Here is a 27,774-nt window from a genome sequence, read left to right on the forward strand (position 1 = left end):
ACTAATCCCATTACTAATCCCACTACTATCTGATTACATTGGAGGCAGCAGCACAATTGTCAAATTGAAATTGTGCATTTGTTTAGTGTTAAGTAGTGTTTACACTGGCAAAATAGTACAGTACATGTCTAGTTACTTAATTAGCTGCAGGTCCTGTTAATGTTTGTTAATCCACATTGCGTGGGGTACAATTACGTTTTTCTCATTCTAATTTCCTAGATTTTCCATATGACCTATGACCTGGCCAGTGCCATGGTGAGGATCGTGAACCTGATTGCTATGATGCTGCTGCTGTGTCACTGGGATGGATGTCTGCAGTTCCTGGTTCCCATGCTGCAGGAGTTCCCTTCTGACTGCTGGGTCACCAGGAACAAGATGGTGGTGAGTACACACACACACACACACACACACACACACACACACACACAAACACACACGCACACGCACACAGAGAGACACCAGTTCAAATGTCCAGTGTTCCATAAATCCAGTGTTCCATAAGTCCAGTGTTCCAAATGTCCAGTGTTCCAGAAGTCCAGTGTTCCAAATGTCCAGTGTTCCATAAGTCCAGTGTTCGAAATGTCCAGTGTTCCAGAAGTCCAGTGTTCCAAATGTCCAGTGTTCCAGAAGTCCAGTGTTCCAAATGTCCAGTGTTCCAGAAGTCCAGTGTTCCAAATGTCCAGTGTTCCAGAAGTCCAGTGTTCCAAAAATTCCAGTATTCCGGAAGTCCAGTGTTCCAAACGTCCAGTGTTCCTAAAGTCCAATGTTCCTAAAGTCCAATGTTCCTAAAGTCCAATGTTCCAAACGTCCAATGTTCCAAACGTCCAGTGTTCCTAAAGTCCAATGTTCCTAAAGTCCAATGTTCCTAAAGTCCAATGTTCCAAACGTCCAGTGTTCCTAAAGTCCAATGTTCCTAAAGTCCAATGTTCCAAACGTCCAGTGTTCCTAAAGTCCAATGTTCCTAAAGTCCAATGTTCCTAAAGTCCAAACGTCCAATCTTCCTAAAGTCCAATGTTCCAAACGTCCAATGTTCCTAAAGTCCAATGTTCCTAAAGTCCAATGTTCCAAACGTCCAATGTTCCTAAAGTCCAATGTTCCAAACGTCCAATGTTCCTAAAGGTTAATGTTCCTAAAGTCCAGTGTTCCAAACGTCCAGTGTTCCAGAAGTGCAGGGTTCCAGAAGTGCAGGGTTCCAGAAGTGCAGGGTTCCAGAAGTCCAATGTTTCAACAGTAATATTTACTTATTTAGGCCTTTTGCTCCTCCTGGAACATAGGCAATCGGCAACATCTTCTCTTCTCTTCTCTTCTCTTCTCTTCTCTTCTCTTCTCTTCTCTTCTCTTCTCTTCTCTTCTCTTCTCTTATCTTCTCTTCTCTTCTCTTCTCTTCTCTTCTCTTCTCTTCTCTTCTCTTCTCTTCTCTTCTCTCACTCTTCTTCTCATCTCCCATTCCCCTTCTCTCCTCTCCCTCCTACAGAATGACACGTGGGGCCAGCAGTATTCCTACGCCCTGTTCAAGGCTATGAGCCACATGCTGTGTATCGGTTACGGTATGTACCCTCCTGTCGGCCTGGTGGACGTGTGGCTCACCATCCTCAGCATGATCGTGGGCGCCACCTGCTACGCCATGTTCGTAGGCCATGCAACCGCTCTCATTCAGTCACTGGACTCGTCCCGACGGCAGTACCAGGAGAAGGTGAGTGATTTAAGATCTGCTATCTCTGTTAGATCAGATAATTTTCCAAATTGTAGTGTATTCAATGTTTAAAAAGGCTTCTAAAGTTGGTATTTTCCACTGAAAAATGTCAGACTTGATTTGCCCTTACGAAAAACGTATCAACCCCTACAAAGATGTCCATGAATTATAATACACATAATAATTCACATTTTCTGTTGAGGCAGGAATATTTTCATACTCTGAGAAGCAGAGTTAAATTAAAATGCATCTGTACTGGACTCCGAGTCCAAAGGTCTGTCCAGGGTTGTAAACGGAAATTCAAATTCAAATTTTCCTCATTGCTTTCCTCAGAGGGCAATATGGAGCTACTATCAAATTAATTACACCAATCCAATCCTCTCAGATCTATACTGTAACACTCTGGCTCCACGGACCTTTATTCTTGAGCCAGGGTTGTTCATGTTCATTTGTTTTGGGTGTATTTCTATGTTGGGGTGTCTAGGTTGTGGTATTTCTATGTTGGGTGTTTGTATTCATTGACTCCCAATCGGAGGTAACGAGTGTCAGCTGTTCGGCTCGTTATCTCTGATTGGGAGCCATATTTAGGCTGTATGTTGTCCTGTGGGGTTTGTGGGTTTTTGTTTCCGTGTTGCTGCTGTCTGTATCAGTAGTGGAACTTCACGTATCGTTCTTTGTTGTTTTCTCGTGTTGCACTTTAAGTAAATAAAGTCATCATGTTTCTCGGAACACGCGCTGCGCTTTGGTCTCATCATTCACACGATCGTGACAGAAAAACCCACCATACCAGGACCAAGCAGCGTGTCCAGGAGCCGAGGGTCTGGACATGGGAGGAGTTATTGGACGGAGAGGATCCTTGGGCACAACCGGAGGAATATCACCGCCCTCGGGAAGAGCTGGAGGCAGCCAAAGCCGAGAGGAGGTGGTACGAGGAGGCAGCGCGAAGGCGAGGCTGGAAGCCCGTGGACGTGAGGCAACCCCAAAAAGTTTTTGGGGGGGGGCACATGGCTTGGGCGGCTGGGCAGCAGGAAGCTGCCACAGGGAGTATAGGTGAGAGGGCTAACGGAGTACGGGAGCCATTGGCGAGAAGAGGCAGGGATGTGTGTGTGGCACGGCGTGAAGGACTGAGGTGTGTTGCCAGTCCGGTCCGGCCCGTTCCTGATCCTCGGTTGAGGCCAGTGGTGTGTGTTCCCGGTATGGACCGGCCTGTTCCTACTCCACGCACCAGGGATACGGTGCGCTTCGCCAGCCCGGCCCGGCCTGTTCCGGCCACTCGCACCAGGGATACGGTGTGCGTCGCCAGCTCAGCCCTGCCTGTTCCTACTCCACGCACCAGGGATACGGTGTGCGTCGCCAGCTCAGCCCTGCCTGTTCCTACTCCACGCACCAGGGATACGGTGCGCTTCGCCAGCCCGGCCCGGCCTGTTCCGGCCACTCGCACCAGGGATACGGTGCGCGTCGCCAGCCCAGCCCGGCCTGTTCCTGCTCTCCGCACTAGGCGTGAGGTGAGTCCCCAGGGTCCAGCATGCCCTGTTCCGGCTCCCCGCACTAGGCGTTATGGGAGTCCCCAGGGTCCAGCATGCCCTGTTCCGACTCCCCGCACTAGCCCTGAGATGCGTGTCCTCAGCCCGGTACCTCCAGTTCCGGCACCACGCATCAGGCCTACGGTGCGTCCCCAGGGCCAAGCATGCCCTGTTGCTTCTCCCCGCACTAGCCCTGTGATGCGTGTCCTCAGCCCGGTACCTCCAGTTCCGGCACCACGCAACAGGCCTACGGTGCGCCTCAGAGGGCCTGAACGGTCCGTCTGCCCAACGGGGCCTGAACTGTCCGTCTGCCCAACGCCGTCTGAACTGCCCGTCTGCCCAACGCCGTCTGAACTGCCCGTCTGCCCAACGGCGCCTGAACTGCCTGTCGGCCCAACGCCGTCTGAACTGTCCGTCTGCCCAACGCCGTCTGAACTACCCGTCTGTACAGAGCCTACAAGGCCGCCCGTCTGCCATGAGCCTTCAGAGCCGTCCGCCAGATCGGAGCCGCTAGAGCTCTCCGCCAGACAGGATCAGCCAGAGCCTTCCGCCAGACAGGATCAGCCAGAGCCTTCCGCCAGACAGGATCAGCCAGAGCCTTCCGCCAGACAGGATCAGCCAGAGCCTTCCGCCAGACAGGAGCAGCCAGAGCCTTCCGTCAGACCGGAGCAGCCAGAGCCTTCCGTCAGACCGGATCAGCCAGAGCCTTCCGCCAGACCGGATCAGCCAGAGCCTTCCGCCAGACAGGATCAGCCAGAGCCTTCGGCCAGACAGGATCTGCCAGATCCGTCGGCCAGCCATGAGCAGCCTGATCCGTCGGCCAGCCATGAGCAGCCAGATCCGTCGGCCAGCCATGAGCCGTTCAGCCAGGATCCGCCTGAGCCAGCCAGCCAGGATCCGCCATTCAGTCCGGAGCTGCCCCTCAGTCCGGTGCTGCCACTTAGTCAGGTACTGTTCCTTAGCCTGGTGCTGGTCCTTATCCCGGTGCTGGTCCTTAGCCCGGTGCTGCCCCTTAGCCCGGTGCTGCCCCTTAGCCCGGTGCTGCCCCTTATCCCGGTGCTGGTCCGTAGTCCGGTGTTGCCCCTTAGTCCGGTGCCGCCCCTTAACCCAGTGGGGTGTAGTGGGGGGGTGGTAATGTGTAGGAGGCTAAGTAAGTGGGTAATGACTATGGTGGGGTGGGGACCACGACCTGGGCCAGAGCCGCCACCTGGACAGACGCCCACCCAGACCCTCCCCTAGACTGTTTGCTGGTGCGCCCGGAGGTCGCACCTTTAGGGGGGGGTAATGTAACACTCTGGCTCCACGGACCTTTATTCTTGAGCCAGGGTTGTTCATGTTCATTTGTTTTGGGTGTATTTCTATGTTGGGGTGTCTAGGTTGTGGTATTTCTATGTTGGGTGTTTGTATTCATTGACTCCCAATCGGAGGTAACGAGTGTCAGCTGTTCGGCTCGTTATCTCTGATTGGGAGCCATATTTAGGCTGTATGTTGTCCTGTGGGGTTTGTGGGTTTTTGTTTCCGTGTTGCTGCTGTCTGTATCAGTAGTGGAACTTCACGTATCGTTCTTTGTTGTTTTCTCGTGTTGCACTTTAAGTAAATAAAGTCATCATGTTTCTCGGAACACGCGCTGCGCTTTGGTCTCATCATTCACACGATCGTGACATATACAAGTGCCTAGGTGTAGGAGCTATGGGTTGATTTGGGATTGGCCATACGGTATGTGCAGAGAGAAGGGCTTTTCAGACAGGTGTTGGTTGCTCTGGAAAGATTCAGTGGGTGCACAGCACAGCACACAGCCTGCAGTCAGGAAATGGTCCATAACATAAGGTCTATAAAAATAGAAATAGGGAAAGAGTGCACGCTGAAAAAGTCATAAAAGTTCAAGAAGATGAATTATGAAGCTTGCATTCCAAGAAATTCTATTAAAAGTTTAACTTCAAGAGGAATGGACCTCCTAGGGATCAGAAGAGAGAGAGAGAGAGAGAGAGAGAGAGAGAGAGAGAGAGAGAGAGAGAGAGAGAGAGAGAGAGAGAGAGAGAGAGAGAGAGAGAGAGAGAGAGAGAGAGAGAGAGAGAGAGAGAGAGAGAGAGAGAGAGAGAGGAAAGGATGATGAGGAGGAAACATCTTCCGTCGTCCACTTCTACTGTTGCATTATCTGCAGCTACATCTTCTACTCTCCATAGGAAATGAATGGTGTGTTGCATTATCTCCAGCTACAATGTCTACTCTCCATAGGAAATTAATGGTGTGTTGCATTATCTGAAGTGACATCTTCTACTCTCCATAGGAAATTAATGATTTGTTGCATTATCTGCAGTGACATCTTCTACTCTCCACAGGAAATGAATGGTGTGTTGCATTATCTGCAGCTACATCTTCTACTCTCCACAGGAAATGAATGGTGTGTTGCATTATCTCCAGCTACATCTTCTACTCTCCACAGGAAATGAATGGTGTGTTGCATTATCTGCAGCTACATCTTCTACTCTCCACAGGAAATGAATGGTGTGTTGCATTATCTGCAGCTACATCTTCTACTCTCCACAGGAAATGAATGGTGTGTTGCATTATCTGCAGCTACATCTTCTACTCTCCACAGGAAATGAATGGTGTGTTGCATTATCTCCAGCTACATCTTCTACTCTCCACAGGAAATGAATGGTGTGTTGCATTATCTCCAGCTACATCTTCTACTCTCCATGGGAAATAAATGGTGTGTTGCATTATCTCCAGCTACATCTTCGACTCTCCACAGGAAATGAATAGTGTGTTGCATTAGCTCCAGCTACATCTTCTACTCTCCACAGGAAATGAATGGTGTGTTGCATTATCTGCAGCTACATCTTCTACTCTCCACAGGAAATGAATGGTGTGTTGCATTATCTCCAGCTACATCTTCTACTCTCCACAGGAAATGAATGGTGTGTTGCATTATCTCCAGCTACATCTTCTACTCTCCACAGGAAATGAATGGTGTGTTGCATTATCTCCAGCTACATCTTCTACTCTCCACAGGAAATGAATGGTGTGTTGCATTATCTCCAGCTACATCTTCTACTCTCCACAGGAAATGAATGGTGTGTTGCATTATCTGCAGCTAGAGGACATACTCTCACTCTCTACATAGCTTCACCGTCTGATAGGATGGACCTCGAGGGCCCTGTCCCGAATGGGACTCTATTCCCCATACAGTCCTATGGGCCCTAGTCAAAAGTAGTGCACTATGTAGGGAATAGGGTGCCATTTGGGACACAATCAAGGACAACCTTATTAATGTGATGACCTACCTGCTGACTGCTAACAACCTTATTAATGTGATGACCTACCTGCTGACTGCTAACAACCTTATGAATGTGATGACCTACCTGCTGACTGCTAACAACCTTATTAATGTGATGACCTACCTGCTGACCGCTAACAACCTTATTAATGTGATGACCTACCTGCTGACTGCTCACAACCTTATTAATGTGATGACCTACCTGCTGACTGCTAACAACCTTATGAATGTGATGACCTACCTGCTGACTGCTAACAACCTTATGAATGTGATGACCTACCTGCTGACTGCTAACAACCTTATGAATGTGATGACCTACCTGCTGACTGCTAACAACCTTATTAATGTGATGACCTACCTGCTGACTGCTAACAACCTTATTAATGTGATGACCTACCTGATGACCGCTAACAACCTTATGAATGTGATGACCTACCTGATGACCGCTAACAACCTTATGAATGTGATGACCTACCTGCTGACCGCTAACAACCTTATGAATGTGATGACCTACCTGCTGACTGCTCATAGCCTTATGAATGTGATGACCTACCTGCTGACTGCTAACAACCTTATTAATGTGATGACCTACCTGCTGACTGCTAACAACCTTATTAATGTGATGACCTACCTGCTGACTGCTAACAACCTTATTAATGTGATGACCTACCTGCTGACTGCTAACAACCTTATTAATGTGATGACCTACCTGCTGACTGCTAACAACCTTATTAATGTGATGACCTACCTGCTGACTGCTAACAACCTTATTAATGTGATGACCTACCTGCTGACTGCTAACAACCTTATTAATGTGATTAACCGGGGGAGATTATTTCTGCAGCGAGGGCAGTTTGTGGAGAGCACCATTCCACTCCTTGGTATTCAGAATTCTCTCATGTAGCTTTGAGGAGGATTATGAGGACAGTTAACTGTCAACCTATGAGAGCAATGATAAACTGCTACTGCCTGGTTCACTGAAACGCTCAGTAAAATGCACTCTCAGGCTCAATACTCAAAGTGTCATTTAATAGATAATTATTACACTAAAATTATTCAAACATCAATTGTTCATATTCCTGATGAGATTGAGACGGAAACATATGTAATCTGTGGAGCCTCAGGTTCACCTGTGTGCTGGAGGCTATTGTCATGACATACAGTAATTCTCCATGTACCTGGGAATACTATATCTGTGCTGTACCAATGGTACATTTATCACCTGTTTTAACATAATCTGACAACTGTTTGATTGATTGAATTTATTTGATGATTAAAAGCAGTAGGCTGATCCAGCCAGAGACACACGTAGTTATGTTCTTCCTATTTCCATTGTGGTCCTCAAAAAACAACCTCCATCGTCTTAGTCTTCTACAGTATAAGCAAGTAGAGTAGTACATGTCTTTCAATCAATCAATTAATCAATCAATCAAGCAACTAATCCATTTTCTTTGTATTCTACAGTATAAACAGGTGGAGCAGTACATGTCTTTCAATCAATCAATCAATCAATCAATCAACGAATCAATTATATTTGTATTCTACAGTACAAACAGGTGGAGCAGTACATGTATTTCAATCAATCAATTAATCAATCAATCAACTAATCAATTATCTTTGTATTCTACAGTATAAGCAGGTGGAGCAGTACATGTCTTTCAATCAATCAATCAATCAATCAACTAATCAATTATCTTTGTCTTCTACAGTATAAGCAGGTGGAGCAGTACATGTCTTTCAATCAATCAATCAATCAATCAACTACTCAATTATCTTTGTCTTCTACAGTATAAGCAGGTGGAGCAGTACATGTCTTTCAATCAATCAATCAATCAATCAACTAATCAATTATCTTTGTCTTCTACAGTATAAGCAGGTGGAGAAGTACATGTCTTTCAATCAGTCAATCATTCAATCAATCAATCAACTAATCAATTATATTTGTATTCTACAGTATAAGCAGGTGGAGCGGTACATGTCTTTCAATCAATCAATCAATCAATCAACTAATCAATTATCTTTGTCTTCTACAGTATAAGCAGGTGGAGCAGTAAATGTCTTTCAATCAATCAATCAATCAACTAATCAATTATCTTTGTATTCTACAGTATAAGCAGGTGGAGCAGTACATGTCCTTCCACAAGCTTCCTGCCGGCATGCGGCAGAGGGTCCATGACTACTACGAACATCGCTACCAGGGCAAGATGTTTGACGAGGAGAGCATTCTGGGGGAGCTGAACGAACCGCTCAGAGAGGTCAGTGTGTGTGTGGGTGTATGTTGGTGGTGTGTGATTGTCTCTGTGTGATCTCCATGTGACATCAGACCCATTGTCATGATAATAATAATGACTCTCCCTGGTTCTGGTTCTGGTTCTGGTTCTGGTTCTGGTTCTGGTTCTGGCTGAATCAGGTTTTAATCTCCATCATCTCAGTGACCGCTCCCCCAAATGGCACAATATTCCCTTTATAGTGCACTACTTCTGAACAGGGCCCACAGGGAATCGGGTGCCATTTCTGATGCCGACCCATGACTGCAGTTATTTATCATCCTAATGATGGCAGGCCTGGAACTGAACTGATAGCGATGCCTTCATCTCATTAGCTAGTAGATACCAAAAAAATGCTGACTTTGTTGAGGGGAGATTTCTGTTCAATATTCTGGGTAGCAACCATTATGTGATTACTTATCTGTAGCCTGTAGACTACTCTAAGGCTGTCCCAAATGGCACCCCATTCCCTATTTAGTGCACTACTTTTGACCAGGGCCCATAGGGCACTATGTAGGGAATAGGGTGCCAAATCGTAGTGAACTAGTAATCGGTATTGTACATACACCTGACGGTAACTCCGATTGGACAATCGGGCCAGAATCGGGCTATATTTGTTGGGCAGGTTTGCTCATGTGTAGGGCAGTGTAGGCTGCTGAGGGGAGGACGACGGCTTATAATAATGGCTGGAACGGAGTCAATGGAATGGCATCGAACACACGGAAACCACGTGTCTGATATATTTGATACCATTCTGCCTATTCCGCTCCAGCCATTACCACGAGCCCACCCTCCCCAATTAAGGTGTCACCAACCTCCTGTGGTGCAGCCCTAGTAAATAAATAATCATGGCAACCGAGGAAGCACAACGATGCACATAGGATGAACACAGCATCTGTGCGTGCGGACTACTGATGTCCTGTTCAGTTTTAGGGAAGATGAGGATGGCCAGAGGTCAACTCTGATAGCTTGCTACTGCTATCATTTATTTAAATAAAAACAATATGTTTTGTTGCCCATGATAAAAAAAGTATGAACTCACTACAGTAAGTCGCTCTGGATAAGAGCGTCTGCCAAATGACTAAAATGTAAAATGTAAATGAAGCTTTTTATTAGAGTTATTGACCTAACAATAAGCAAGATTTCAGTAACTTACATAACTTGCATTGCATTGAAGTGGCAGCCGCGGCACAAGCAATCGGAGATGGACAGCGCATGGGTGCTGAAAGTAGGCTAATTCGAGAAGGCCTAATTCATTTAACCAGTCATAATTTTCATTCGACGTTACTAACAACAAGAGGGCTTTGTGTTGGAACCTAAGAGGTAGGCCTACCTGTTTGACAGGTTACATTATAGTCTACTATCCATAGATTTTGTCTGCAAATTCCTTCAGTCACCATGTACTCTTTAAATATCTCTGTGTCAGTGAAGGGCTTGGTGTGTTAAAACCAGGAATCTAATTGAGGGGGTATGTGAGGGTATGCCATACCTTCAGTGCCATTGTTGTGATGAACTTGTGGGGTAGTTGAAGAGAACCTTTATACACTGAACTAAAATTTAAATGCAACATGTAAAGTGTTGGTCCCATGTTTCATGAGCTGAAATAAAAGATCCCCGAGATTTTCCATATGGACAAAAAGCTTATTTCTCTCAAATTTGATTACATCCTTGTTAGTGAGCATTTCTCCTTTGCCAATATAATCCATCCACCTGACAGGTGTGGCATATCAAGAAGCTGATTAAACAGGAAGATCATTACACAGGTGCACCTTGTGCTGAGGACAATAAAAGGCCACTCTAAAATGTGCAGTTTTGTCACACAACACAATGCCACAGATGTCTCAAGTTTTGAGGGAGCGTGCAATATACATGCTGACTGCAGGAATGTCCACCAGAGCTGTTGCCAGATATTTTAATGTTAATTTCTCTACCATAAGCCACCTTCAACGTCATTTTAGAGAATTTGGCAGCACATCCAACTGGTATCACAACCGCAGACTACGTGTAACCACGCCAGCCCAGGACCTCCACATCCGGATTCTGCACCTGTGGGATCATCTGAGACAAGCCACCCGGACAGCTGATGAAAATGTGGGTCTGCACAACCAAATAATTTCTACAAGCTGTCAGAAACTGTCTCAGGGAAGCTCATCTGCGTGCTTGTCATCCTCACCTGGGTCTTGGCCTGACTGCAGTTCAAATCAAATCAAATCAAACTTTATTTGTCACATGCGCCAAATACAACAGACCTTACCATGAAATGCTTACTTACAAGCCCTTAACCAACAATGCAGTTCAAGACAGAGTTAAGAAAATATTTACCAAATAAAATAAAGTACAAAATAAAATAAAAAGTAACACATTATAATAACAACAACGAGGCTATATACAGGGGGTACCGGTACCGAGTCAATGTGCGGGGGTACAGGTTAGTCAAGGTAATTTGTACATGTAGGTAGGAGAAACTGACTTCAGTGGGAAAACGCTCACCATCGATGGCCACTGGCACGCTGGAGAAGTGTGCTTTTCACGGATGAATCCCGGTTTCAACTGTACTGGGCAGATGGCATACGTGTATGGCGTCGTTTGGGTGAGCGGTTTGCTGATGTCAACGTTGTGAACAGAGTGCCCCATGGTGGCGGTGGGGTTATGGTACGGGCAGGCATAAGCTACGGACAACGAACACAATTGTATTTTATCGATGGCAACAGAGATACCATGGCAAGATCCTGAGGCCCATTGTCGTGCCATTCATCCGCCGCCATCACCTCATGTTTCAGCATGATAATGCACGGCCCCATGTCGCAAGGATCTGTACACAATTCCTGGAAGCTGAAAATATCCCAGTTCTTCCATGGCCTGCATACTCACCAGACATGTTACCCATTGAGCCTATTTGGGATGCTCTGGATCGACGTGTTCGACAGCATGTTCCAGTTCCCGCCAATATCCAGCAACTTCGCACAGTCATTGAAGAGGAGTGGGACAACATTCAACAGGCCACAATCAACAGCCTGATCAACTCTATGCGAAAGAGTTGTGTCGTGCTGCATGAGGCAAATGGTGGTTACACCAGATACTGACTGGTTATCTGATCCACGCCCCTGCTTTTTTTAAAAGGTATCTGTGACCAACAGATGCATATCTGTATTCCCAGTCATGTGAAATCCATAGATTAGGGCCTAATTTATTTCCTTATACAGTTGAAGTCGGAAGTTTACATACACCTTAGCCAAATACAATGCTACCAAATACATTTAAACTCAGTTTTTCACAATTCCTGACATTTAATCCTAGTAAACATTCCCTGTCTTAGGTCAGTTAGGATCACCACTTTATTTTAAGATTGTGAAATGTCAGAATAAAAGTAGAGAGAATGATTCATTTCAGCTTTTATGTATTTCATCACATTCCCAGTGGGTCAGAAGTTTACATACACTCAATTAGTATTTGGTAGCATTGCCTTTAAATTGTTTAACTTGGGTCAAATGTTTCGGGTAGCCTTCCACAAGCTTCCCACAATAAGTAGGGTGAATTTTGGCCCATTCCTCCTGACAGAGCTGGTGTTTTTTTTTTTTTTTTTTTTTTTTTTTTTTTTTTTGTTTATTTTTTTTTTCGGGGGGAAGAGCTGGTGTTACTGAATCAGGTTTGTAGGCCTCCTTGCTCGCACACGCTTTTTCAGTTCTGCCCACGCATTTTCTATAGGGTTGAGGTCAGGGCTTTGTGATGGCCACTCCAATACCTTGACTTTGTTGTCCTTAAGCCATTTTGCCACAACTTTGGAAGTATGCTTGGGGTCATTGTCCATTTGGAAGACCCATTTGTGACCAAGCTTTAACTTCCTGACTGATGTCTTGAGATGTTGCTTCAATATATCCACATAATATTCCTTCCTCATGATGCCATCTATTTTGTGAAGTGCACCAGTCCCTCCTGCAGCAAAGCACCCCCACAGCATGATGCTGCCACCCCTGTGCTTCACGATGGTGTTCTTCGGCTTGCAAGCATCCCCCTTTTTCCTCCAAACATAACAATGGTCATTATGGCCAAACAGTTCTATTTTTGTTTCATCAGACCAGAGGACATTTCTCAAAAAAGTACGATCTTTGTCCCCATGTGCAGTTGCAAACCGTAGTCTGGCTTTTTTATGGCGGTTTTGGAGAAGTGGCTTCTTCCGTGCTGAGCGGCCTTTCAGGTTATGTCGATATAGGACTCGTTTTACTGTGGATATAGATACTTTTGTACCTGTTTCCTCCAGCATCTTCACAAGGTCCTTTGCTGTTGTTCTGGGATTGATTTGGACTTTTCGCACCAAAGTACGTTCATCTCTAGGAGACAGAACGCGTCTCCTTCCTGAGCGGTATGACGGCTGCGTGGTCCCATGGTGTTTATACTTGCATACTATTGTTTGTACAGATGAACGTGGTACCTTCAGGCGTTTGAAAATTGCTCCCAATGATGAACCAGACTTGTGGTCTACACATTTTTTTCTGAGGTCTTGGCTGATTTCTTTTGATTTCCCCATGATGTCAAGCAAAGAGGCACTGAGTTTGAAGGTAGGCCTTGAAATACATCCACAGGTACACCTCCAATTGACTCAAATTATGTCAATTAGCCTATCAGAAGCTTCTAAAGCCATGACATAATTTTCTGGAATTTTCCAAGCTGTTAAAAGGCACAGTCAACTTAGTGTGTGTAAACTTCTGACCCACTGGAATTGTGATACAGTGGATAAGTAAAATAATCTGTCTGTAAACAATTGTTGGAAAAATTACTTGTGTCATGCAGAAAGTAGATGTCCTAACCGACTTGCCAAAACTATAGTTTGTTAACAAGAAATTTGTGGAGTGGTTGAAAAACGAGTTTTAATGTCTCCAACCTAAGTGTATGTAAACTTCCGACTTCAACTGTATGTACTGTACTGTAACTCAGTAAAATCTTTGAAATTGTTACATGTTACGTTTATATTTTTGTTCAGTGTAGTTCTGAGTAGCTGCTCTGAGCACTGCTCACACTTGGCGATAATGGCCGATTTAAGGCTGAATATATTCAACATAAAAATTATCGGGACGCCGTAAGTGCCCGTGGAGTGCCCGGGAGCCAGTGAGAGCCAGTGAGAGCCAGTGAGAGCCAGTGAGAGCCAGTGAGAGCCATGAACTGCAAATCGGGTATGTGCTTACACTTTACTGGCTGCGGCGTTACATTTTACGCCGGGTTTGCTCTGATTTCCTACGATTTGGGAAAAATGCAACGTGAGCTGATCGAGAGCCTGTAGATTGGGCTAAAAATGTGTCTGTTCGGTTGAGGTTTTGCTGCAGATAAGGGACATACTGTAAACAATGATTGAATTGTAATGTAGCCTAATACATGTCTAAATGTCGCCACACTTGATGTTCATCACAAGATCATCGTTATCGGAATGCTATGAACGTGGGATGTTTTTGTGTTTTATGTTGAAGATCTGATACAAAATTATCATTAAATGATCTACATAAATAAACCTGTGTTCATTATGTCTCTTAGAAGTTTCATATGAGCCCTAACCTTGTCCCCAAGCTAGTATGCACAGCCCTAACCTCGTCCCCAGGCTAGTATGCACAGCCTTGACCTCGTCCCCAGGCTATTATGCACAGCCTTGACCTCATCCCCAGGCTAGTATGCACAGCCCTAACCTCATCCCCAGGCTATTATGCACAGCCCTAACCTCGTCCCCAGGCTATTATACACAGCCTTGACCTCGTCCCCAGGCTATTATGCACAGCCCTAACCTCGTCCCCAGGCTATTATGCACAGCCTTGACCTCATCCCCAGGCTAGTATGCACAGCCCTGACCTCGTCCCCAGGCTATTATGCACAGCCCTGACCTCGTCCCCAGGCTAGTATGCACAGCCCTAACCTCGTCCCCAGGCTATTATGCACAGCCTTGACCTCATCCCCAGGCTATTATGCACAGCCCTGACCCCATCCCCAGGCTATTATGCACAGCCCTGACCTCATCCCCAGGCTAGTATGCACAGCCTTGACCTCATCCCCAGGCTAGTATGCACAGCCTTGACCTCATCCCCAGGCTATTATGCACAGCCCTGACCTCGTCCCCAGGCTATTATGCACAGCCCTGACCTCATCCCCAGGCTAGTATGCACAGCCCTGACCTCATCCCCAGGCTATTATGCACAGCCCTGACCTCGTCCCCAGGCTATTATGCACAGCCCTAACCTCGTCCCCAGGCTAGTATGCACAGCCTTGACCTCATCCCCAGGCTATTGTGCACAGCCTTGACCTCGTCCCCAGGCTATTATGCACAGCCCTGACCTCGTCCCCAGGCTATTATGCACAGCCCTAACCTCGTCCCCAGGCTAGTATGCACAGCCTTGACCTCATCCCCAGGCTATTATGCACAGCCCTAACCTCGTCCCCAGGCTATTATGCACAGCCTTGACCTCGTCCCCAGGCTATTATGCACAGCCCTGACCTCATCCCCAGGCTATTATGCACAGCCCTGACCTCGTCCCCAAGCTATTATGCACAGCCTTGACCTCATCCCCAGGCTATTATGCACAGCCCTAACCTCGTCCCCAGGCTAGTATACACAGCCTTGACCTCATCCCCAGGCTATTATGCACAGCCTTGACCTCGTCCCCAGGCTATTATGCACAGCCCTGACCTCGTCCCCAGGCTATTATGCACAGCCCTAACCTCGTCCCCAGGCTAGTATGCACAGCCTTGACCTCATCCCCAGGCTATTATGCACAGCCCTAACCTCGTCCCCAGGCTATTATGCACAGCCTTGACCTCGTCCCCAGGCTATTATGCACAGCCCTGACCTCATCCCCAGGCTATTATGCACAGCCCTGACCTCGTCCCCAGGCTATTATGCACAGCCTTGACCTCATCCCCAGGCTAGTATGCACAGCCCTGACCTCATCCCCAGGCTATTATGCACAGCCCTGACCTCGTCCCCAGGCTATTATGCACAGCCTTGACCTCATCCCCAGGCTATTATGCACAGCCCTAACCTCGTCCCCAGGCTATTATGCACAGCCTTGACCTCGTCCCCAGGCTATTATGCACAGCCCTAACCTCGTCCCCAGGCTATTATGCACAGCCCTAACCTCGTCCCCAGGCTATTATGCACAGCCTTGACCTCATCCCCAGGCTAGTATGCACAGCCCTGACCTCATCCCCAGGCTATTATGCACAGCCCTGACCTCGTCCCCAGGCTATTATGCACAGCCCTAACCTCGTCCCCAGGCTAGTATGCACAGCCTTGACCTCATCCCCAGGCTATTGTGCACAGCCTTGACCTCGTCCCCAGGCTATTATGCACAGCCCTGACCTCGTCCCCAGGCTATTATGCACAGCCCTAACCTCGTCCCCAGGCTAGTATGCACAGCCTTGACCTCATCCCCAGGCTATTATGCACAGCCCTAACCTCGTCCCCAGGCTATTATGCACAGCCTTGACCTCGTCCCCAGGCTATTATGCACAGCCCTGACCTCATCCCCAGGCTATTATGCACAGCCCTGACCTCGTCCCCAAGCTATTATGCACAGCCTTGACCTCATCCCCAGGCTATTATGCACAGCCCTAACCTCGTCCCCAGGCTAGTATACACAGCCTTGACCTCATCCCCAGGCTATTATGCACAGCCTTGACCTCGTCCCCAGGCTATTATGCACAGCCCTGACCTCGTCCCCAGGCTATTATGCACAGCCCTAACCTCGTCCCCAGGCTAGTATGCACAGCCTTGACCTCATCCCCAGGCTATTATGCACAGCCCTAACCTCGTCCCCAGGCTATTATGCACAGCCTTGACCTCGTCCCCAGGCTATTATGCACAGCCCTGACCTCATCCCCAGGCTATTATGCACAGCCCTGACCTCGTCCCCAGGCTATTGTGCACAGCCTTGACCTCGTCGCCAGGCTATTATGCACAGCCCTGACCTCGTCCCCAGGCTATTATGCACAGCCCTGACCTCGTCCCCAGGCTATTATGCACAGCCTTGACCTCATCCCCAGGCTATTATGCACAGCCTTAACCTCGTCCCCAGGCTATTATGCACAGCCTTGACCTCGTCCCCAGGCTATTATGCACAGCCCTAACCTCGTCCCCAGGCTATTATGCACAGCCTTGACCTCGTCCCCAGGCTATTATGCACAGCCCTGACCTCGTCCCCAGGCTATTATGCACAGCCTTGATCTCGTCCCCAGGCTATTATGCACAGCCCTGACCTCGTCCCCAGGCTATTATGCACAGCCTTGACCTCGTCCCCAGGCTATTATGCACAGCCCTAACCTCGTCCCCAGGCTATTATGCACAGCCTTGACCTCATCCCCAGGCTATTATGCACAGCCCTAACCTCGTCCCCAGGCTATTATGCACAGCCTTGACCTCGTCCCCAGGCTATTATGCACAGCCCTGACCTCGTCCCCAGGCTATTATGCACAGCCTTGATCTCGTCCCCAGGCTATTATGCACAGCCCTGACCTCGTCCCCAGGCTATTATGCACACCGTATATAAGCCTGGTACATCAACGATTCAAAGTTTGCCTTAGTTGGAGTGACCATCGAATTCTATGGCAGTGACCTTACTGAGTAACGTGTTTGTCATCATTTAATTTAAGTGAATCACACGACTGCAAAACATGCCTCTGTGCTTGTGGTGTGCTAGTTTACGGGGGCGGGTTAGGGAGGAAGGTGTTGTGGGAGATGATTGGTTGGTAGATTAAGCTGATTAAGCCAATGCCTATGCACCAGGAGTTTCTCCTGGTCTGTCTGTATTGGCTAACGAAGGCCAAGTTTGACGCATTGGTCCACCAGACTCTTCAAGCATTTGAGCGGAAGTTTCTGAGAACAGGATTATGGGCTTGTTCGACATTGCAGTTGACGGTGCAAATCACCTTGCATCATAAATAACAACTCATTATTATTTGTAGATCATCAGTCAGTCACAATTTACCCATGATACATTGCAGTTTTGATCCTCTCAAACACAGCCTTTATGAGACCCTACTGAATGCATGTCATGATACCACTAAGTACCTTGCTGGAACCTTATTCTATTTTGAAGATTTGTTTTTACTTGATTTTTCCCTTTAGGGCACAAATTAGTGTTCATGTACTTACAATATTGTTTTATTAGTTTTTCTATTATATTACATATTTTCTGTCTTTGCAGGAGATTGTCAACTTCAACTGTCGTAAGCTGGTTGCTTCGATGCCTCTGTTCGCCAACGCCGACCCCAACTTTGTGACGTCAGTGCTGACCAAGCTGCGCTTTGAGGTGTTCCAGCCCACGGATAATGTGGTTATGGAGGGCACCGTCGGCAGAAAGATGTACTTCATCCAACACGGGGTGGTCTGCGTCATCACCAAGGGCACCAAGGAGACCAAGCTGTCTGACGGGTCCTACTTTGGAGGTAGGAAGAATGTCAAAGGTCACAGAGCCTCTGTTACAATATCCACACTGACAAACTACTAACAATGAAACAATCAGTGATGCAGTGGTAAGACAGTAGGTGGGTAAATACTGATCGCCGTTGGTGGTGAGTAAAGTAAGGAACCCTATACAAAAGGTGGGTGAACGCGCAATCCAAATATATATATTTTTTGTAAACTTCGTTTATGTGCGTTTAACCTCCACTATACCACTGGAAACAGTGTATTGTAAATACGTTGCTTTGGGATGGTAAGTATTTGAAGTTTGAAGTTTATTTGCCATGTGTAATGAATACATTTGGAAATCTTACTCATTCGAAATCTCACAATAAAAACCCATGAACTCCGTGAACATGGAGTTTATTCTCCTGTAATAATTAATTGATTCATTCGATTAATATGACTGTGTGTAACACACTGCTGCAATAAATTCTCCAAAAAGCTTGGGATTGAGTTGGAGTTTAACTTGTGACCATAGTCCTTTTGTAGTGGGGTTTCCCATTGTTACCACTATGTGAATTATACCGTAAGGAATAATTATTACAAAAATTCATGCAAACAGAAATGTGTTAGGCCTGTGTCACTGAAATCTTTTCACTTGTCATGTTTGCATGACATGAAAAAATAAATTAAATACCTAAATTGAACTAAAGGAGGCCAGAGAGATAAAAAAAATTCACTATTTTATTTCCCTGATCTGGCTGGCTGTAGCAGGACAGATGAGGTCAGAACAAAACTCTAAGCTCTAAAATTGCATTAAGTGCTCCATCTGTGGAGTTAGTACAGAAAACACTGCTCTTTTTGTGTTTTATCGACTTATGTTGATATTATCATTTTTATGACTCTCTCTCCTCTGGTACATGACAGTACATAGAATGAATTCCAAAAATACAGTCATTGAGATGAAAAACATACCTTTCATAATGAGAATATCAGCCATTTTGTAACATTTTGTTTTGGGAAAAAATATTAATAATGTATTCTGTGTACCCCTTTTACATGGGACAAGTGCTTCTCTCTTCAATATCCTCAATATAATTATGGGAAAATATATTTAACATACGTGGAGGACTTAACAAAAGCCAAGTGGTCGGTTGACAATCTATTCCATAACTGATGTATTCTTCCATTCCCTGCAGAGATCTGCCTGCTGACTCGAGGCAGAAGAACGGCCAGTGTTCGTGCGGAGACGTACTGCCGTCTGTACTCTCTGTCTGTGGACAACTTCAACGAGGTCCTGGAGGAGTACCCCATGATGAGACGGGCCTTCGAGACCGTGGCTCTGGACCGGCTGGACCGCATAGGTGACAACTACAGTACAGTGGAAAGAGGGCCATCAACCTGGGATTGGTTTTCCCAAAGCCTTTGTAGCTAAAGTAGTATGATATTCCTCTCAACAACACAATTCGTAAAATGAAGCGTATTGCCGTTGTATGAGTTTGGGTCAGCGAAATAAATAACGTACTATCAGCAAAAAATACTTTGGGAAACTCAGTGCGACAGTCCTAGAGCAGCTCTACTGTACTTTCTAGGCTATTTATGTACTGTTCTTCATTTACATTTTAGTCATTTAGCAGGTGCTCTTATCCAGAGCGACTTACAGTTAGTGCATTCATCTTAAGATAGCTAGGTGGGACAACCACATATCACAGTAAGTCAATATTTCCTCAATAACCCTTAGCCTAAAATGTAATTAACATTTAAATAATCCCCATCAAATATCTGTCTGTTTAAACTAGAGATATTGTTTGCATGGGGCTGCGTCTCAATCCACCGCATCCACCGATATGGCCCTTCCGCATCTGCGGTGAAAGGTGGCAGATTTAGAGCGGTGTTTGTCAGACCATGAGACATCCTGAAAATCGGTCTTCTCACCAAACGTCTGTAGCGGTCAAACTATTATGACCCCGATGGAAAGATGAGACTCTCACGAACACGGTGGTGTTCCCCGTTTTGCTCTACAACTCGTCTGAAGTTGGTACAGCCTCCTCTGCCAAAGTCTGTGTGTCGTGTCCGAACGGTTTGGGTTACACACGAATATGACCCCTCTGTGGAAAGGTGAGACTCTCATGAGCACATACAAGCCTCACAATACTCTTCTAAAGGGCCTGCAGCGTTTTGCAGGAGTTTAATGGCACAAGCGGGGAGCCCAGCCAACAGCGAGTTGCATTAGTCCAGACTGGAGATGACAAGTGCCTGGATTAGGACCTGCGCCGCTTCCTGTGTGAGGTAGGGTTGTACTCTACAGATGTTGTAGAGAATGAACCTGCAGGAGCGCGTCACTGCTCTGATGTTTGCAGAGAATGACAGGGTGTTGTCCAGGGTCACGCCAAGGTTATTTGCACTCTGGGAGGGGGACACCGTGGAGTTGTCAACCGTGATGGAGAGGTCTTTGAGTGAGCAGGCCTTTCCCGGGAGGAAGAACAGCTCCGTCTTGTGGAGGTTGAGCTTGAGGTGGTGGGCCGACATCCAAGCTGAGATATATGCCAGGCACGCAGAGATGCGTGTCGCCACCTGGGTGTCAGAAATCAAATCGAATGTTATTTGTCACATGCGCCGAATACAACAGGTTTAGTCCTTACCGTGAAATGCTTACTTACAAGCCCTTAACCAACAATGCAGCTCAATAAATAGAGTTAAGAAAATATTTACTAAATAAAGTAAAAAATTAAAAGTAATAAAATAACAGTAGAGAGGCTGTATACAGGAAGTACCGGTACTGAGTCAATGTGAAATAACAGTAGAGAGGCTGTATACAGGGGGAACTGGTACAGAGTCAATTAGAAATAACATTAGAGAGGCTGTATACAGGGGGAACTGGTACAGAGTCAGTGTGAAATAACAGTAGAGAGGCTATATACAGGAAGTACTGGTACTGAGTCAATGTGAAATAACAGTAGAGAGGCTATATACAGGAAGCACTGGTACAGAGTCAATGTGAAATAACAGTAGAGAGGCTATATACAGGGGGTACCGGTACAGAGTCAATGTGAAATAACAGTAGAGAGGCTATATACAGGGGGTACCGGTACAGAGTCAATGTGAAATAACAGTAGCGAGGCTATATACAGGGGGTACTGGTACAGAGTCAATGTGCGGGGGAAGGACTTGAGTGTAATCCATATAGCAATGATAGGAGAGACCATGTGAGGATATGACGGAGCCGAGTGACTTGGTGTATAGAGAGAAGAGGGCCTAGAACCGAGCCCTGGGGGACACCAGTAGTGAGAGAACGTGGTGCAGACACAGATCCTCTCCACGTCACCTGATAGGAGCGGCCTGCCAGGTAGGATGCAATCCAAGAGTGTGCAGAGCCTGAGACGCCCAGCTCTGAGAAGGTGGAGAGGAGGATCTGATGGTTCACAGTGTCGAAGGCAGCGAATAGATCTAGGAGGATGAGAACAGAGGAGAGAGAGTTAGCTTTGGCAGTGCGGAGAGCCTCTGTGACACAGAGAAGAGCAGTCTCAGTTGAGTGACCCGTCTTGAAGCCTTACTGGTTAGGGTCAAGAAGATGGTTCTGAGAGAGATAGCGAGAGAGTTGGTCAGAGACGGCACGCTCAAGTGTTCTGGAAAGAATAGAAAGAAGGCTGGTCTGTAGTTTATGACGTCAGAGGTCAGAGTGTTGGCTTCTTGAGGAGGGGAGCGACTCAAACCATTTTGAAGTCAGAGGGGACGCAGCCAGTGGTCAGGGATGAGGGAAGTGAGGAATGGGAAAAGGTCTCCAGAGATGGACTGGAGAAAGGAGGAGGGGATGGGGTTGAGCCGGCAGGTTGTTTGGTGGCCAGGCCTCACTAGTCGCAGGACTTCATCTGGAGAGCGAGGGGAGAAAGAGGTCAAGGCGTATGGTAGTTCTGTGTGAGTGGGACCAGTGGACGAGGAGCAGATGTCGTCAACCTTCTTTTCAAAGTGTTTGACAAAGTTGTCCGCAGAGAGGGAGGAGGGAGGGGGAGGAGGTGGAGGATTAAGGAGGAAGGAGAAGGTGGAAAATAGTTTCCTAGGGTTAGAGGCAGAAGCTTGAAATTTTGAGTAATAGAAAGTGGCTTTAGCAGCAGATACAGAGGGAGAGAAGGTAGAGAGGAGGGAGTGAAAGGATGATAGGTCCTCTGGAAGTTACGTTTTCCTCCCCGCAGCCCTGTTCTGTAAGCTCACAATGAGTCACTCAGCCATGGAGCAGGAGGGGAGGGCCGAGCTGGCCGGGAGGAAAGGAGACAGTGCGAGTCATAGGATGCGGAAAAGGAGGAGAGTAGGGTCGAAGAGGCAGAATCAGGAGACAGGAGGGAGAAGGATTTAGCAGAAGGGAGAGTATCTGGATAACATGTGTGAAATGCTTGATAATGTATGTGATATCAATAGAGAGGTATACTTTCTGGGTGATTTAAATATTGACTGGCTTTCATCAGGCTGCCCACTCAAGAGAAAGCTTCAAACTGTAACCAGTGCCTGCAACCTGAGAGGTGAAGAGCACACCTCCCAGTACTAATTGCTGATTGCCTAGGAGAGGAGAAATCACTCCCCCTCCAGTACAGCTACTGATTACCAAAACAACAACAGTCACAAATTGCCCTGCCCCTTAATCCTGGTTGATTTATCAACAATCAGCTGCAAGTTATGAGCAGTCAGCAGTTCACACACGAAGTAGGCTACTGGGAAGACAGACAGCATTTCAAGTAGACGACCCTAGATAGCAACAAGACAGTACTAGACCACAACGGATAAAGATATAAATGATACTTATCCCTCCTGGAGATAGTCGTCTAGCTATAGAATGAAGCACATGCATGTGAATTATAACCTGGAAGGATTTGAACTAGCTGAATATGTGAAAAGCAAGTGTGAGAATTAAAGTTGGTGATCTCTTATGTCAGCACATTTGACCGTTTTAATTTCAGAAGGGGAGCGTTATCTCACTGTCCTGAGGTGAAAGCATTGTGAAAGCATCGTGTTAAAAAGCCCCTCATTTAGCTGTGATTTAATGGATGACAGGCAGGGTTTAATATACCTTACTAATTCTGGTTCTCTCTCATTCTGAATATAATATGACAGCAACACCCAAAGATGACCGCAACTGTCGTCTTTAGGTCAGAAAATCTGCTCTCTGGGTGCTTTAGAAGGTTTGGAATCTACAAGACAGACCCTAACCCTAACCCCATCCCTTTCCTCACATTACTACTACTCTCTCTTCTTCTCTACAGGAAAGAGGAACTCTGTTCTCCGACACAAAGTCGCCCAGAACTCAGGAGCTGTGAACCTCCAGGAGAATGAGATCATCCAGAGGATTGTACAGCACGACCGAGACATGGCTATCCAGAGCAACATCTCTCCCCAGTCCCTGGACCCCCCATCCCCCACCTCCACCCCGGGGGTCATCTGGGCTCCGCTGGTCCAGGGCCCCCTCCAGGCCGCTGCAGCCACCACCTCCCTGGCTCTGGCCTTCTCCCACTCACAGCTCCAAACCCAGCTCCCTCCCATCCTCTTCCACCGTCCGCTCTCCATCTCCAGGTCGTTCAAGGATCCAGGAGGCCACCATCTGCAGAGGGGCGTGTTTGTGGGCGTGTCTGCAGCTGGAAGTGTGGGCGTTCCCAGCTATGGCTCCGGGGCTGCATCCCCGGCCGGTTCTGTGAAGTTCCGTTCTGGAGTGGACACTCCGATATTAGCCTCGCTCCGGGCGCAGCATCTAGTCTCCACCGCCTCCTCCATGTCTCCTCTGTTACCTATGACCTCCATGTACCAGCCCACCACAACCAACAACTTCCAGGCCCAGCACAGCGGAGGCTCTCCCTTCCCCCTGGGCCAGGCCTCCATCCAGGGGTATCCACCCTCCTCCTCCTCCTGTACGGCCCTGCTCCACCAACACCACCCCTGCAGCCCACCAGGTTCCCACCAGCAGGGGGCGTCAGGGAGGCCCACCATGGACTCGGGGAGGTTCTCAGCCCACTCAGCCCCCTCTGGTTCCACCCTAAGCCCTCTCATCTGTAGCTCTGTCAGCCCTATCCTGAGCCAGCTACAGCAACATGCCTCCTCTTACTCTCACGCTACCAGCTCTCACCACATCCAGAGGGGGATGGGCTCTGGTGAACATCAGGAGAGAGCAGGCCTCCTCCTCCCCCCCCACTCCCACTGTTCCTACACCAGCACCAGCCCTAGCTACACCACCCAACACCACAGCTCCAGTGGGTTTCTATCTGTACCTATCCCACAACAGGCCAGCGTTGGAGGTGTTGGAGCCCCATCCTCCCTGGTGCAACACAGTCTGGCAGGTCTGCAGTCCAGCCTCCACCCCGGCCTCCACCCCGGCCTCCACCCCGGCCTCCACGCCGGCCTCCTCCCGCAGGTTCTCCCGGAGCACTCTGCCCATTCTTCCCACTCTGCCCTGGCCTCGCTGGCCCAGTACGGATCAGGGGATGGCTCCCCGTCCTGCACCCCGCCGGTGGCACCCAGCCCCACCTTCCAGAGCCCAGTGACAGGCAGGACGGTGCTTCCCCATCATCACCACAGCCAGCTCAGCCATCTCAGCCAGCTCCACAGCCAACCCTCCAGCGCCATGGGCTCGCACAGCTCCCTCACCCCACAGACGTCATACCCCGCTCGGGTAGACCGAAGGGCAGAGTCCTTAGTGGATCTCTTCACCCAGGATGTCAGGACTATCTCCACTGTTTCCACCTCTGGCTCACGCAGCTACCTTCCCCAGGAAGGGGCTCTCTCCATACCTTCATGGGGGTCTGGTTCTTCTCACTTCTCTTCTCACCCCTTCTCCTCTCCTCCCATGGCAGGGGGTAGCAGTAATAAACTCCCAGGCCACGCCACCCCTCTGAGTCACTACACTCCCCCGGGATCTGAACTTCCAACTCCCATGAACCAAGGCGCACCGACCTCTTCGGATCCCAACCCCAGTCGCCCTGCTACCCCGGCCAAGACATCCGAGGCAGACTACAGACTCTCCAAACTCCCCTCCAACCTGTGAGGTTTAAACACACCCTCCCATGATGCCTGAACTATGAGGAAATTGTCTTCGGTATTGGCATTTTGTTTTTTTAATCGCTATTGTAGGTTTTCTATTCAAGGAGGGTGTGAGTGAGTGCATATCCATATTGGAGGAGAAAAAAAACTTAGGACAGAGATCTATTTTTAATGCAGAGTGAATGAAGTAACGTGAAAGGACAGAGTTCCCAGTGGGCGAAACTAGTTCTGGTTGTAAACGAGTGGTAATGACGTCATTTCAACCATCTTTGCCCGCTGGGTTAAGTATTTTTCTACTATGTTCAGGAGGTACTGTATCAACATGGATTGTTGGATAATGTTAAACCACAAGAAAGTATACTGACCAATGTATTATTATTATTATTATTATTGTAGCCTATATCCTCACATTGTAATTTTGTGTTAAGGTATTTGTTTAAAAGCTGTTGTTCAGACATACACTATATATCCAAAAGTATGTGGACACCCCTTCAAATTAGTAGATTCGGCTATTTCAGCCACACCCGTTGCTGACAGGTGTATAAATTCGAGCACACAGCCATGCAATCTCCATAGACAAACATTGGCAGTAGAATGGCCCGTACTGAAGAGCTCAGTGACTTTCAACGTGGCACCGTCATAGGATGCCACATTTCCAACAAGTCAGTCAAATTTCTGCCCTGCTAGAGCTGCCCCGGTGAACTGTAAGTGCTGTTATTGTGAAGTGGAAACGTCTAGGAGCAACAACGGCTCAGCCGCAAGTGGTAGGCCACACAAGCTCAAAGAACGGGACCGCCGAGTGCTGAAGCGCAAGCGTGTAAAAATCATCACTTCCGACTTCCAAACTGCCTCTGGAAGCAACGTCAGCACAATAACTGTTCGTCGGGAGCTTCATGAAATGGGTTTCCATGGCCAAGCAGCCGCACACAAGCCTAAGATCACCATGTGCAATGCCAAGCATCAGCTAGAGTGGTGTAAAGCTCACCGCCATTGGACTCTGGAGCAGTGGAAACGCGTTCTCTGGAGTGATGAGTCACGCTTCACCATCTGGCACTCCGACGGACTAATCTGGGTTTGGCGGATGACAGGAGAACGCTACCTACCCGAATGCATTGTGCCAACTGTAATGTTTGGTGGAGGAGGAATAATGGTCTGGGGCTGTTTTTCATGGTTTAGGCCTCTTAGTTCCAGTGAAGGGAAATCTTAACGCTACAGCATACAATTACATTCTAGACGATTCTGTGCTTCCAACTTTGTGGTAACAGTTTGAGGAAGGCCCTTTCCTGTTTCAGCATGACAATGCACCCATGCACAAAGCGAGGTCCATATAGAAATGGTTTGTCGAGATTGGTGTGGAAGAACTTGACTGGCCTGCACAAAGCCCTGACCTCAACCCCATCGAACACCTTTGGGATGAATTGGAACGCCGACTGCGAGCCAGGCCTAATCGCCCAACATCAGTGCCCGACCTTTCTAATGCTCTTGTGGCTGAATGGAAGCAAGTCCCTGCAGCAATGTTTCAACATCTAGTGGAAAGCCTTCCCAAAAGAGTGGAGACTTTTATAGCAGCAAAGGGGGGACCAACTCCATATTAATGCCCATGATTTTGGAATGAGATGTTTGACGAGCAGGTGTCCACATACTTTTGGTCATGTAGGGTATTTATCTAACATTTTACCCTATAGAGATTATTTTAAGTTTGGAATAACACCAAAAATATTTTTCCTTTTTTAATATTATGATATTTTCTCAGTGTATTGTGATAACATGTTGTGGAGGTGTGGTGAACGTGAGGCCACCAAAGAGACTTGATCGGAAGGTAAATAACTATGACTGAACTGCACTTTTGTAATTTCAGAAATTAACTGAAAAATGTCGATGTTATGTCTTCCAATATCTTGTTTCAGCCATATTGGACGGACCTATGTGTATGTTTTCTAAGAATATACGCTTACATACTGTATACATTTTTTGCTAGACTAGTTATCAAACATATTATTTTATCAAGAGACATGAATGTATGTTTTTGACAAGTGACTGCATTTTAAAGTAACAGTTTGGAAATGAATCATTGGGGTTTGGATAAAAAGAAATACAGTAATCCTTGTGAGAATACAGTAATCCTTGTGAGAATAGAGGGGAAAAAAGCATAAAGGAAAAAAGCTTAAAGCATAAAGTAAATGTTAACTCATTCAGCTTTGGCTATTGGCAGTCTGTCATATTTCCTGCAAGGCGCCTCCTCTGCCTAGACACACACAGGGCTCTAGATTTTAATTTTTCATTGGTAGCAATAAAAGTTAGGAGCACCACATTAAATTTAGGAGCACCACATTAAATTTAGGAGCACCAGAAACACACGCACCTCCCCAGTCAGCCAGTCACTGAGCACAGACATTCAGTCCTTAGGGAGAACAGGTCAAAAGCACACACACGCACGAAACGCATGCACACACACACACGCGCACACACGATTCACCTGACCTTGGCCGACATGGCAGCGAAAGCTTGTTGACAGAGATGTACTGCACACAGTTTTCAGCCATTCTCTTTTTTTTTTTTTACAACTTCAGCCACAGAATGATAACCTTGTTTCCCCTATGGGTACAGAGAATATA

The 27,774-nt window shown here is 47.2% G+C and overlaps 1 protein-coding gene across 1 annotated transcript in view; it reads left to right on the forward strand.

Moving 5' to 3' along the window:
* The window catches only part of LOC311148725 (potassium/sodium hyperpolarization-activated cyclic nucleotide-gated channel 4-like), a gene marked incomplete at both ends in the record, with an annotated part of 58,181 nt that extends 33,018 nt beyond the window's left edge, over positions 1–25,163 (forward strand). The window contains 6 exons of the mRNA XM_084185701.1: positions 220–381; positions 1,475–1,693; positions 8,605–8,751; positions 17,943–18,183; positions 19,342–19,506; positions 23,395–25,163. Of these exons, the coding sequence (XP_084041827.1) occupies positions 220–381; positions 1,475–1,693; positions 8,605–8,751; positions 17,943–18,183; positions 19,342–19,506; positions 23,395–25,163 (2,703 nt within the window). The remainder of the gene's footprint in view (positions 1–219; positions 382–1,474; positions 1,694–8,604; positions 8,752–17,942; positions 18,184–19,341; positions 19,507–23,394) is intronic.
* Positions 25,164–27,774: the final 2,611 nt, after the last annotated feature.

Source organism: Coregonus lavaretus (genome assembly GCF_964263955.1).
Source record: "Coregonus lavaretus genome assembly, chromosome: 21".
NCBI lineage: Eukaryota > Metazoa > Chordata > Actinopteri > Salmoniformes > Salmonidae > Coregonus > Coregonus lavaretus.